At 38.5% G+C, this 15,042-nt stretch overlaps 1 protein-coding gene across 1 annotated transcript in view; it reads right to left on the bottom strand.

The window, feature by feature from the left end:
- LOC101735728 (tyrosine-protein kinase receptor) overlaps positions 1-15,042 on the bottom strand; it is a 60,162-nt gene that overhangs the window by 36,875 nt on the left and 8,245 nt on the right. The window contains exons 2-5 of the mRNA XM_012697436.4: positions 3,708-3,796; positions 2,218-2,336; positions 1,183-1,387; positions 93-174 (exon numbers count right to left, since the gene is read on the bottom strand). Of these exons, the coding sequence (XP_012552890.2) occupies positions 93-174; positions 1,183-1,387; positions 2,218-2,336; positions 3,708-3,796 (495 nt within the window). The remainder of the gene's footprint in view (positions 1-92; positions 175-1,182; positions 1,388-2,217; positions 2,337-3,707; positions 3,797-15,042) is intronic.

Below are 15,042 nucleotides of genomic sequence, written 5' to 3'. Positions count from 1 at the left end.
TACCCCGCTGGACCAAGTGGTTCCTTTTTTATATACTCTCGACTACGAGTACTCTAAAACTAGGATAAACCGTAAACTGAAGTGTGTCATACCGCAGTTCTTCTGCTCGTCGCTGCCGTCGTCACAGTCCTTCACCAGATCGCAGACTTGGTGCAGCTTGATACACGACTCCCTCTGGAATCGGAAGGATTATAATACAATGATATGTTTAAACTGTTCAGGTGTAACTATGAAAGATATGTTTTAGGGATATGCAAGGACTTATTTCTTTTTGACATCTACAACGTAAATGCGCCACCCACTTTGAGATATAAGTTATATGGTCTCTATAATCTAAGTTCTCTAAGTTCTATGGGTTCTATGAAGTGGTCGTGGCCTAAAGGATAAGACGTCCGGTGCATTCGTATCTAGGATGCACCGGTGTTCGAATCCCGCAGGCGGGTACCAATTTTTCTAATGAAATACGTACTCAACAAATATTCACGATTGTCTTCCATGGTGAAGGAATAACATCGTGTAATAAAAATCAAACCCGCAAAATTATAATTTGCGTAATCACTGGTGGTAGGACCTCTTGGGAGTCCGCACGGGTAGGTACCACCACCCCGCCTATATCCGCCGTGAAGCAGTAATGCGTTTCGGTTCGAAGGGTGGGGTAGCCGTTGTAACTATACTGAGACCTTAGAACTTATATCTCAAGATGGGTGGCGCATTTACGTTGTAGATGTTTATGGGCTCCAGTAACCACTTAACATCAGGTGGGCTGTGAGCTCGTCCATCCACCTAAGCTATAAAAAAATAAAAAATATAAAAAAGTATAGTTACAACGGCTACCCCACCCTTCAAACCGAAACGCATAACTGCTGCACGGCAGAAATAGGCAGCGTGGTGGTACCTACTTGCGCAGACTCACAAGAGGTTCTACCACCAGTTTTAGCAAAGTTATAGCATTTTAATCTACCCTAATGCTGGTGCATCGAAGAAGACCTGCCACGTACCGATGGAAATATCGTTGGGGCACTTTTCGAGCCGCCACCAGAAAACTTATGATTTTACTTGCCGCAGCCAAGGTGTTAATTGGGGTATTAGGCCGGATTATTGTTATATACAAATTGAATATTAAAGTGTTATAGATTATTAAGTGTACATATATTTACGATGATTAATTAAAGTAGTTCTTACGTTCATTATCTTGCACTTGAGTTGTCCAGGGTTGCATTCGCCATTGTAGACTGGTGGCTCCGGGACGCAGTCGATCATCCTGATGTTGTCTATGGCGATGTGCGGGAGGGGCTGCGCCAGACTCACGTAGTTCGGTCGGGTTATCTCTATGATGATCCTGACCTCTTGCTGGACCTTTCCGATCATGAAGCGCATCGGGTACCAGCTGTTGAGGAATTTAGTTCAGGTTATAAGCATCATTTAGGTCTTTCCGAATTATTCGTAGTCGTAACTATGAGAAGTGGACCTGGCATCAGACGTTTTCGGAACGTGGGCTATACTTGGATAAGAATGGACGTCTTAGGCGGTATATATCAAAACAGAAATGCCTTTGCTTCGCTCAAAGCAGTGATACAAAACTCATATGAATTGAGGAGATGTCGAGGTTCGAGGTCAAGGGAAAAACATATAATTTACTTAATAACAGTTAAGACTCCGATATCATATTCCAACCACTGCACAACTACACACCAGGCTATGACCTCTTTTATCTAATGAATTAACACAAAACTAATTTCGTGCCAATTCGATTCCTACCCTCAAATAGACGTAATCTGCCAAACTATTATCAGATCACCGTACTTAATAGTAAATTTACTCCCAATTGGAAATAACGAGTTCACAATTTCATTAGCTTAGAACTCCTCCTCCTCCGTGCGTCATATTCTTCAGTGCTGAGGGTCGTGACCTTTACGGAGCGCTTTTGTTAGGACTATGTTCCTCCATTCACTCCTGTCCTCCGCGCGGTGGATAAAATAGTGGCTTAAAAAACCGGCGCCAGTTGGTACCCGGGCCGACTGGTGTGAAGTATGCTACCGAAGCTTCCTTTGAGGTTTCTAGCCAGGCCTCTTAAGGAAGGAATGCTACTGGCCAGGACCAGGCCATCATGAACAAATTACCCATTCGGAAAGAACACCTTATTGCTATGTGGAACGTTCGAGAACTATATTTGACTATAAATTAATTGGTAAACTAATACAATATTAACGGCCTTACTTCTCGGCATTGTTCCCGGCAACCTCCTGTAGGATCCATTGCACTTCAGATATGGTAGACTCTGATATCAGTCTGATGCTGGCGTTCTGCATCATTCTCTGGTGCAGCAGAGCTTCGAACTGTTGGAGAATGTTAATTAAAATGCAAGTTTGAATGAAACTGCCAAACGTTCTAGTTAAATGGTGACAGTATTATCTATACTAATATTATAAAGCTGAAGAGTTTGTTTGTTTGAACGCGCTAATCTCAGGAACTACTGGTCCGATTTGAAAAATTATTTCAGTGTTAGATAGCCCACTTATCGAGGAAGGCTATATATAACATCACGCTAAAACCAATACAAGTGTACCAATAAATAATGTTTCAGAATAGGGGTTAAAATACCTCCTTAACATTCTATAATTCAAAAATATTTTCACTTTCTACGTAAATGAAGTGGGTGGTAAAATTTAGCGTTATGCCAAAGTAACTATTCTACGCGGATGGAGTCGCGGGCAAAAGCTAGTTATTATATAAGGAAGACTACAGTTTCCTGCCTTGAGAGGTTCCTTGAGAGGTTTCATATCTACCACGAGAGCTCGTGTATGATGAATTTTTTTCCTTATTTCTTCGTTGGTAGCTTAAGGGGCTATTCCAGCCACGCGCAGGCCGGAAGGTGAGCTCACGGGCTCAATCTGATTGAATTTGCTAACACTAGCCCTAGCAGGAGCAGTGTTTCGCTTTTTTTTTCTTTTCTAGCCTTGAGAGGCTATTTCAGTGTAACCTTAACTAGTACGTGAGCTCACGGGGCTCAAACCTGACGACGTTGCTAGCACGAGCCCTAGCAAGAGTCGCGCTTCGCAGAATCTACCACCGAATCGGAAACGCGACCCATTGAGAAGATCCGGTGAGAAACTCAGTGGGCTGTGTCTATGGGCTAGGTACTTGGTATACTCAATTACTGCATAACTTCCAAAACGACGTATTAGTCACTCTGCGAGAGTGATATTTCGAGGTCATCATTTTTATGTGTTGCTGTTGTTGAAATTTCACAGGTAGTTTGGTTTTAGGCGTGATTGCCGCCCACACCTTGAGACATGAGGTCGAATTTCTGTTGATATGATACAACGGTTGAACGAACGGTTACCCACGGCTTCGCTGGCTTTTATCATATTTTTTTCGAAATAATAAGTAAGTACCTTTGCCTAATTTTTTTATTTATTGCCCATGCAGGCATACAAGCATACGGCCCACCTGACGGCGAGTAGTTACCGTCGCCCATGGACTTCAGCAATGTCATGGGCAGAGCCAAGCCGCTGCCTACCGTACTTAAAGCTGTTACCTCAAAAAATAATGTCAATCCGTTGCTTTTATTGACGTGGAAGTATGACCAACAAAAACATTTCAACATTTATATTATTAGTATGAATAATAAGTCTCCAATTTATTCGTAATGTACTAGTAGGTACTATCTCTTTAAATAAACCACATTCGGTTCTGTGATAACTGACCTTACAAAACTCCCATAAACCTCGAAATGGTGGCGATTTCACCACCATATTCTCCATAGTGGGATCCACGGCCAGGTAGAGAAAATGCCCTGAAAATTACCAAGATAATAAATACAACATTTCAGTTTACGGCTAACAAAAGTCTATTTTATGTCTTTATTAGTTAGACGCTACGAATAAATATTATTATTTATTATTAAATATTATAATTAAATATTATTATTATTTATTATTTATTATTAAATATTATTATTTATTCGTAGGTTAGATGTTTGAAATTATTACGTTACTAGCGACCCGCCCTCGCTTCGCTTCGGAAACTGTAACTTATTATTGATTTCTCCACTATTTAATGGATGTTATTATACACATAAACCTTCCTCTTCAATCACTCTATCTATTAAAAAAAACCGCATCAAAATCCGTTGCGTAGTTTTAAAGATTTAAGCATACATAGGGATATAGGGACAGAGAAAGCGACTTTGTTTTATACTATGTAGTGATGATTGCGCATACATATTGATTATTCTTCATAATTTTATATTCGATCATATTTCCAATTCATTAGATTGATAACATGTATAACATTAATCTAGTCTTTATGAAACAGCAGTGGAATTCAGAAGCGCATCTTTGGACATGTCCATCGGACCTAAATACAATAAAAAATATATAAACACAAACTTTCCTTTTACACGCAAAATGAACGATCCGTGCTAATATCTATATATTAATACGTGAAGCAAAAACTTTGTATCCCTTTTTACGAAAATTGCGCTGACGGAGGAGTATGAAATTTTCCACACTTATAGAGAATATAGAGAAGAAGTGCACAATGCTAATATTTTTTTTAAATAATGCATAAAAGATACATTAAATCAATAAAGAAAACATTACACACACTAGGTACATACCATGTATTTGACGCACACACGCATGCATACTATTTATTGTCAAACTTTTGCTCTTGACGTCTGTTGTCAAATTGAGATTAAATATTGTTTGTCTTATGTAGTCGATATTTTTTATAGTGTAGTCTTGGCGAAATTTGCTATTATAGAAGTATAAAATACAATCATAATAGCGTACAAACTTACAATTCCAATTAATTATAGTTGAATTTCGACTACTGCGGGACCACTAGTAATCAGAATTATAAGAAGCTATTTAAAGAAAGTAATTTCGATTTTAAGCGATCGGCTGTTACATCAGTTTTAATATAGAAAATTCGCTTACGAATACGAGGTAAGTACCTCCCACGTGTAATCGAGAATCTAATTCGCAGCTGGGACCGAATGGGCACGCAGCCTACTTACTATACTGTGAGTTATTCATACAGAATGGTGGGAAGGCAGACGCTTTGTGTGCTTCGTGCGAATTTTTTAACGATCTCGATAGCGTAAAAGTTAACTCAAATTTGTATGCAGTTTGAACATTTGCTTTTTTTATTTTTTATTGCTTAGATGGGTGGACGGGGGGGGAGTCGGTGATAAGTATTAGTGGGATGGGTTCTGCCAGTGAACCCATACCTAAAAAATGCTAATCTGCTTGCGTACGCCTGGGTGTGTGGAACCAGGCTATTAGGCGCGCACCGACAAGTGCTTCATATACGTCCTCGCCATCACATTTCATTGGTGATGGGCCCACATATCTACATCTTTGTGGGTCGTCCCCTCCGGAAATGCTATGTTCCAGTACGAGTTCCGCACATTTCATTTACCTCGGGAACATAGTAGCTAAATATGAAGTCCGAAAGCGAGGCTTCGGCGCTATAACCGAATAAGCTGGCTGGGGGAGTTAACCCTTAAAAAAAAAAACTAAACTACATGGAAGCAAGACTTAAAGAGAAATTACCCCAGGAGGGTACCGGCGATGCCGGAGAATCCGTCCCTGAGCTTAGCTCAGGCTGCCCCGCGTATTCTGGGGGGGGCAAAGTAGTGCTGTCTGTGGAAAAACCAACAAAAACTTTGACCCAACAGTTATTTCACCCGGGTCTTTTGAATCGCCAACGATCCGCGTCACTGGGTGATGCCAGAGAACTAATTAAAAAACACAATGACAAACAACAACAAAAACGAGCAGGAAAACAATGTGACTGATTTACATAATCCAAATATCCCATGGAAACGAATGCCAAACCAAAAAAGGAACCGTTCTCCTGAGGAAAATTCGCTTTCTAAATCTAATGAAGCCAAAAGGTTACATACAAGAAACCAACTGATCAGCCAAAACAGAGATATTACTGAATCTACAAGTAGACAAAGTCCAGAAATAGAAACAAGTAATCGTTACTCAATATTAGATGTTGAAGCTGATGACTCGGCTCTACAAAAGAAGACCCCCAAACCGCCACCCATTATACTATATGGTATTGAAGACCTTGCCAAATTAACAGAATTAATAGAACAAGTGTTGGAAAAGAATGACTACACCTTTAAAGTATCATCTAAAGACCAACTCATCATATCCTCTGCCACAATTGACAAGTATAAAATCCTTATAGAGCATATCAGAGCTAGAGGGCTAATAGGCCATACATTCACACGAAAGGATCAAAAATGTATGCGGATAGTAATCAAACATCTACACTTTAGCACACCTAAAGATGCCATCATTGATGCAATAGAGAAGACAGGTAACAAAGTACAAGGAGAGATCGTCACTGCACGAAAACCTGGCACCAAAGAACCATTAAATACATTTTTTGTCAATGTAGCATCCCATGAAAATAATAAACATGTCAAAGATATAAAATTCATTTACCACCAAAAAGTAAAAATAGAAGACCCGAAACGAAAGACAACTATAGTACAGTGTACAAGGTGTCAACAATATGGGCACAGCAAAAATTATTGTATGCGCCCATATAGATGCGTAAAATGTGCTGGTCCACATAAGACAACATTGTGCACTATTGACAAAAATACCCCAGCTGTGTGCATTCTCTGCTCAGGAAGTCATCCTGCTAGTTACAAAGGATGTATGGTATACAAAGAAATTCTTACAAGGAAGAAAATGGCTAATAAACCTAACACGAAATATAAAATCAACTCTCTTGCTACAAAAGATCCAACAGTATATAACGATACCCAAATAGAAACTGAAAAAGAAAGAAAAGTAAAAACCACCAAACAGCATGCTACTGTTCAAGAAAGTTTAAAACAATACAGTGAGGTTGTTAAAAAAGGTCTTGAAAATTCATCTCTCAAGAATCATACTTATGATCCAATCAAATATAAAAAAGATACGCAGGATCATCAGACATCATGGCCTTTAGATACCAGTACAGAAACACAGAGATCAAATACATACATAAATAGACATCAGCCAAGAACACAAAAACCTATGACAAAATACAACCATGACAATATGTCACAGAGAACACAATTAAAAAAAATAGATAGCGACAATGACACTCGAGAGCAAATACTTATGTTAGAAAAGGTCATAACAAGACAATCTGAAAGAATTGACCAACTTATAACACAGCTAAACACAATGATGAACCTTATCATTACACTCGTGAGTAAAGCTCCATAATGTTCTCGTTGCGCATCGCTACCTGGAATATAAATGGATTGGCGCCAAATAAACAGGAGCTAGAAATTTTGCTCAAGCTTAATAAAATAGACGTTGCGCTAATATCAGAAACTCATCTTAATGACAATAGAACAATTTTGATAGATAACTATAGTGTATATAACACAAATCATCCTGATGGAACTTCACATGGAGGAACCGCCGTTCTTATTAAAAATAACATAAGGCATAATGTACACAGTGCTTTTCGAGAGGAATGGCTCCAAGCTACTACTATAACTATAAACGAAAAGTTTGGGCCTATTAACATCAGTGCTATCTACTGTCCACCAAAACACAATCCTAAGCAAGATATGTTTAATAAATTCTTCAACACTTTGGGCAATAAATTTATAAGCGGAGGTGATTGGAACTGCAAGAATACATTCTGGGGATCACGGTTGACAACTACTAAGGGACGTGAACTGAAAAAAAGTGCTGATGATTGCAAGCTAACAATCCTTGGAACAGGTGAACCTACCTACTGGCCAACAGATACAAATAGACTTCCAGATCTGGTGGACTTTTTTATAATAAAGGGTCTTTCATATGTATATTTTGAAGTTGAGTCATCACTTGATTCTGTGTCGGATCACACTCCTGTCATAGCAACATTTAGCATCTCACCTATACAAAAAGAACAAAAAGAAGTACTATATAATTATAAAACAGACTGGAACTCATTCAGCGATTATCTAGAGGAAGAAATTAAACTTAGTGTTAAACTTAAAACAGAAGAAGATATAGATGAGGCAACATTTTATATCACAAACCTCATTCAAGTGGCTGCGTGGCATTCCACTCCAAAATTAAGCGATCATACTGTTAGTAATAATATACCTATGGAAATACGCCACAAACTTCAAGTAAAGAGAAAGCTAAGAAGGCAACTCCACATGACAAGATCCGATACAGACAGAAAAGAATTTAATAAAATCTCAAGAGAACTAAAAGAACTAATCAATGAATCTGTCAACTCAGCATTTCATCATAAAATATCAGGGCTCTCAGCATACAAGAAGGACAATTATTCTTTATGGAAAATCACCAAAAACTTCAAAAAACCTAAAAGCCATATTCCACCAATGAGGAAATCGCCAACCGACCCTTGGGCCAAGAGTACAACTGAAAAAGCTGAGCTATTTGCAAATTACTTGTATGAAATATTTGCCCCTAACCTATCACCAATGGAGGACTATGAAAAAGAAGTTGATGTCATGATTAATAGTGACCAGCAACTATCCCTGCCACTCAAATCCGTCACCCCCAGGGAACTTACGCAATGTATACAGTCTCTTAAAAATAAAAAAGCTCCTGGTTTTGATTTAATAACTGGTGAGGTACTTAAAAAATTGCCCAAAAAAGTAATAATATTTCTAACAATGTTATTCAATGCTATCCTCAGAGTACATTATTACCCAAAACTCTGGAAAATAGCACAAGTCTGCATGGTTATAAAGCCTGGAAAACCAGCGTCAGATCCAAGTTCATATAAGCCCATAAGTCTTCTACCTGTGTTGTCTAAGGTGTTTGAAACGGTATTTCTAGTCGAACAAGTACACAGAGTAGTTCATAAAATTCGACAATCCTTAGAAAAGAAGGAATACTGTTCTGCGGCATTTATTGACATCAAGCAAGCTTTCGATAAAGTCTGGCATAAGGGATTACTATATAAATTGAAAACCCTCCTACCGAATTCTTTTTTCATGCTCCTGAGATCCTACTTAAAACACAGAAAATTCCAAGTCAAATTTGGAGAGGACTGTTCGAAGCTGTATAATATTAACGCCTCCGTACCCCAGGGATCAGTGTTTGGTCCGGTCCTGCCTCAATCCCAAGATGTTGTAACTGCGACTTACGCTGACGATACAGCTTGTCTGGCAAGTGACATAGATCCACATAATGCATCATTACAACTACAAGTACAGCTTGACAAAGTAGATGCTTGGTTGCAGAGATGGCGATTAAAACCTAGTGTAACTAAGTCAACGCAGGTAACATTCACCCTCCGGAAAGGTGTCTGTGTCCCTGTTTACATGGAAGGTAAAGCTTTACCAAATGCCGACTCTGTGAAATACTTGGGATTACACCATATAAAAGCAAAAAAACGAGAAGCGAACTTGCAATTTCTCTCTTTGAATTGGTTACTGGGACGCCGGTCTCCACTGTCACTAAGTAACAAACTCCTGGTCTACAAAGCGATTATAAAACCTGTCTGGACTTATGGAATAGAACTGTGGGGTTCCGCTAGCAACTCGAATATCGAGATCTTACAGAGATTCCAGAACATTGCTCTTAGAACTATCTCAAACGCGCATTGGTTTGTAAGAAATAGTGAGATTCACGAATATTTAGAAATGCCGACTGTTCGAGAGGAAGTCAACAAGAACAGCAAGAGATATAAGGAAAGACTAAATGAGCACTCAAATGAATTGGCAAGGTGCCTGCTAGACACAACTGGAGATGGGAAACGTTTAAAAAGATGGCAAATTTTAGACTTAGACCAAAGATACTAAATCTACTGCTGTAATTGATGACATTTAATGTAATGTCATCCACAACTCGAACTTCTTGGAACACATCTGATTATGGCTATAGAGCCGATTGCAGATAAATAGAGAAAATAGAAAAAAAAAAAAAAAAAAAAAAAAAAAGGTGTGGACGAGCTCACAGCCCACCTGGTTAAGTGGTTACTGGAGCCCATTGACATATATAACGTAAACGCGCCACCCACCTTGATATATAAGTTCTAAGGTCTCAGTATAGTTACAAGGACTACCCCACTCTTCAAACCGAAACGCATTACTGCTTCACGGCAGAAATAGGCAGGGTGGTGGAACCTACCCGCGCGGATTCACAAGAGGTCCTACCACCAGTTTACGCAATGAATATATTAAAACGCAAAATCAAGCACGAATAATATAGGGATCCCACTCGCGTTCATTGTGTTATCAAGCAATCAATTTCAATTATCTTTATTGAGAACTTCCTTGCACTACTGACGACTTCGGATCCGAATAGGTTTTCTATTTATAAGCCCCTTTATTATATTCTTAAGTTTTCGCGTGTTGTCCTACGTAATTCAAAACTGATTTTATTGTTCAATCTCGGCTTTTTTACTAACATCACTTCTTATATTTGGAATACTAATTATGTAATTTTTTTCTCATGATGATTCCAAAAATGTAGTTTATAATTGTGTACATTATGGTTGTACCTAACCTAATCATCAGCCCGCTGAGTTTCTCGCCGGATCTTATCAGCGGGTCGCGACTGCAATTCAGTAGTAGATTCACTCGCGAAGCAACTACTTTTGAGTTGATAGGTCTCTCTTGGAGGCGTTCGGGCTGTTGTAAGCATCTCACCGCTCCTGGCAGAGCCTTTGCTCGCCCGCCTGTCCTGGTGAAACTGGAAAGGCCTCCGGGTCACCAGTAATCCCTCAATCATAAAAAAAAAAACAATGTGGCTTTTTACAATTGATCCTAGTCGAAGGAAAGCGCAATCATACAGTGAATAATGTTTTACTGTTATAGATACGTTAGGTAATCCAATATGAATAGCGTTACTATTGAAAAATTAGGTGGAAGGTTAATTTTCTACTTTAATAATAGTTTTTTTTTTTTTATTGCTTAGGTGGATGGACGAGCTCACAGCCCACCTGATGTTAAGTGGTTACTGGAGCCCATAGACATCTACAACGTAAATGCGCCACCCATCTTGAGATATAAGTTCTAAGGTCTCAGTATAGTTACAACGGCTACCCCACCCTTCGAACCGAAACGCAATACTGCTTCACGGCAGAAATAGGCAGGGTGGTGGAACCTACCCGCGCGGACTCACAAGACGTTCTACCACCAGTAAATATATATAAATAGTTGTTTAAAACCTGATTTTATTTGATTTACTTTCCCAATTTTTTTTCTCGGGCAGAGCTAAATTTTAGTATCCATTGAATGTGGAGTGAATCTTATTTGTTGAAGTTCAGTGGGAAGCTTCTGAATGCAGACGGCGCAGTTTGGATCAACAATGAAACTCTGTCTGTCTGCTATAAATAAATAATTGCTTGTATGTAATGTGTCTGAAAGTGGCACCTGTGACAAAGAAGCTGAGGAGTGCACGTTTGGGATGGTATGGACATGTGATGAGACGAAATGAAAATGAGGTTGTTAAGAGAGTGTTAACTATGAATGTGGAAGGATTTAGAGGAAGAGGTAGACCTAAGAAGAAATAGATGGATTGTGTGAAAGACGATATGGGTAGGAGGGGAGTGAGCGAAGAAATGGTATATGATAGAAGAGTATGGAAGGAGAAAACATGTTGCGCCGACCCCAGGTGACTGGGAAAAGGGCAGGATAATGATGATGTAATGTGTCTGTATGTAAGTCTTAATATTGAATCGTACGCTTATTTGTTTAAGCGCGTATTCTTAATGTGTAATGTTATCTGTTAACAGTGCCCCTAGCGGTAAACGAAGGCAAACGTTTCTACTCCATACAAATTTGAGTTAACTTTTACGCTATCGAGAACGTATAAAAACTCGCAATACGCATACTGGAGCGAAAACAAACGTCGAGTCAACAGTTGAAGTTCCATCGTTAGCTTGATATGAAAAAAAGTAACAATTTTATTGTTTTCTTTATTTCTGTAAAACAGATTATTTATTGAGATTTAACATAAATGGTGATTTCATTGTATTATTATAAGGTTTTTTGTAAACTCTTCATTATACAATATATTTTGTATTTTGTTTTGTAACTTTATATCTTGTAATTAGTCATTAACTTATCCAACATTGTAAAATACAATATAACATTTATTATGTTAAAATTAATAGAAGTTTCGTTGTAATGTGACAGTGTTGGAATTACGACGATAGGAAGATCTTCCACCGAGCGGGTGATATTTGCTCGGTAAACCGACGGTCCAAATGTTTTTTTTTTTTTTTTTTTCCTACCTAAGCTGGTAGCCTGGAGTGGCTATTCCAGCGTAACCGTAACTAGTAGGTGAGCTCACGGGGCTCAAACCTGACGACAATGGTAACACGAACCCTAGCAAGAGTCGTGCTTCGCAGAATCTACCGCCGGATCGGAAACGCGACCCACTGAGAAGATCCGGCGAGAAACTCAGTGGGCTGTGTCTGAGAGTTCCAAATGTTGTTGTTCGGAACTTGTATATATGCAAGCTTATCCTGAAAATGTCGTAAGCGAGATTCAGACATCTGTCAAATATCTTGTGTTTTGTGATGGCTACCGCCACAGCAACAATGTTTGTAGGAGCTATAATTGTAGTGGACATGATGCACGTTAGGCCAAGAGGGGGTAAACGGGCACAGCGGATAAGTATGAGTACGGCCGGGAAAGAAGTAAGGGAAAAAAACTAGCAAGAGAGAACTTTTGTAAATACCGTATTATGAAGTGTCGTAAAAGTGGAATTACGATATTAAGTAAAATACTGCAGTCTGTATTTTATCTCCAGTGTGCTTAGTGCGAGTTTTTCCACTTCGATAAAGCGGCACGACACGAGAACCCTCTCATCGTGGCCGCCAGTAACTATATTCCCGATCCTGCGGACAGAATGGAAATCAGTCGACGTCGCCCCAAGCACATCATTTCGGATCCTCCCGATCCACTGACGGTGCTTTTAGGTACCCCAAGCACCGGTCATCGTTCTCGTCGAACCCGACGCTTGCGACGAAGGGCTCGACGAGTAAATTAACCCACAGACCCATTCCACTGAGTTTCTCGCCGGATCTTCTCAGTGGGTCGCGTTTCCGATCCGGTGGTAGATTCTGCGAAGCACGGCTCTTGCTAGGGTTCGTGTTAGCAACGTCATCAGGTTTGAGCCCCGTGAGCTCAGCTACAAACGTTAGGGTTACGCTGAAATAGCCCCTAAGGCTATCAGCTTAGGTAGGAAAAAAAAGCGAGTTTTTTAACTTCTCGATCGCAAGTTGGAACAACTTCCCTACGTTTGCCGCTAGGGGCGCTGTTCCAACTCCATACAAATCTGAGTTAACTTTTACGCTATCGAGAACGTTAAAGAACTCGCACTACGCACACTGTTTGGTAGAAGAGTAGTTCGCAATACTTTTAATTCAAGAAACAAGTTTTTGGTTTGTTTTGCTACCTGCTATCCAATTGCGTACTGTTGATGGAACAATATCGTGGGACATATATGTAAAGAAACTATATTTCTTTAAAGTATTTTATATTTGTAAAGCGCTTTATAGCTTCCATGTCATCATATAGATGGCGCTGTCGATAACGGTGACATGCGTTGATATTGAAGGGTTGACATCTGCCATGCTCAGGCATATTGTTACTAAATTAAATTGAATTATTTTTATAAGGAATTGAGAGTGGTAGTGGACTTTGAATGTCGTTTCTTTGTTTTCAGGTGAGATACCTATTATAGAGAAAATAAATAAATAAATAATAAATAATAAATAATAAATAGTAAATAATAAATAATAAATAAATAATAATAAATAAATAATAAATAAATAATAAATAAATAATAAATAAATAATAAATAAATAATAAATAAATAATAAATAAATAATAAATAAATAATAAATAAATAAATATTACTAACAATCACGCCACGTTAACTGGTCCCGTGATAAGTTCGTAAAGAACTTGTGTTACAGGTACCAGATAACGGAAATAAATGTAAGGTTTTTATTATACACATATATTTAATATACATCCATAACACTGGAAAAGACATTTATATTTATCATACAAATATCTTCCCTTGGCGGGATTCGAACCCGCGACCCCTTTGTGTAGTCACTTACCACTACACCAGACGGCCGTTAATCACTCAGTGGGCTGTGTCTATGGGTTAATTCACTCCTAGTATTTTCTTCATTTTCAACGATACGTAAACACAAAACTACTTTTACGATATTACGTTGTGTTTGTGTTGTTTTAGCTTATAATTACGCTATCCTATTTACGGCGTTTTGAATATTTCACAGATTTATAAATAAGAGGGTAGTTAGCAAAATGACGAAATTAAGAGTCGACAAGGACCTTATAGTGGTCCGTAAGCTGTAAACAATTTGAAAACAGTAAGCTATTCGAAACATCCCAAACAAAATTATAACGACAAGAAAAATCGCAAAATTAAACATTAAAAGTAATTTTAGTGGCAGTCATAGTTAAAACTAGTCGTACTCGCCCGCTTTGCTGCGCATTTAAAATTAACATTATTATTTATTGTCATTATTATTAGGCAGTCCAACACTCATATAAATATTAGCCTATTCGTTAAGTACATGTATTTTCTACATGGATACCAAGTTTCAAGTCAATCGGATGCACGGTTCAGTAGTTATAACGGATCATCCGTAAAAACCACTGTAGATTTATATATTAGTATAGATTTGTACTTTATACGAATAATTAATGAAAGGAGATTGCCCATTCTTCTATGGGCCGCCGCACAGTGGGTCGATACTATGATTTTAGTGACTTAGGGACCAACTTTGTTTTTTAACAAATTTTTTTGTGGGGATGGATAGAGCTCGTTAATCTCAATAATAATTGTTTTGGGCAAAAATTACAAAAACTTTATACTTTGGGCAGAAAAATGTGTTTTGTGATTTTTTTGTATGGAGCGGATCAAATTAAATGAAATTCCTGCTAAGTACCGCGAGGTCCCGCTTTGAAACTTGATTTTTCTTAAACCTCGTCTAGTCTACTATCATTTGATGCTATCAGCATGTGCATAAAGTTGCAACTCTGCTAAATAA

This window comes from Bombyx mori, chromosome 24 (genome assembly GCF_030269925.1).
Source record: "Bombyx mori chromosome 24, ASM3026992v2".
NCBI classification, from domain to species: Eukaryota; Metazoa; Arthropoda; class Insecta; order Lepidoptera; family Bombycidae; genus Bombyx; species Bombyx mori.
The sequence above is the reverse complement of the archived record's forward strand: the minus strand, read 5'-3'. Positions and strand labels throughout refer to the sequence as shown.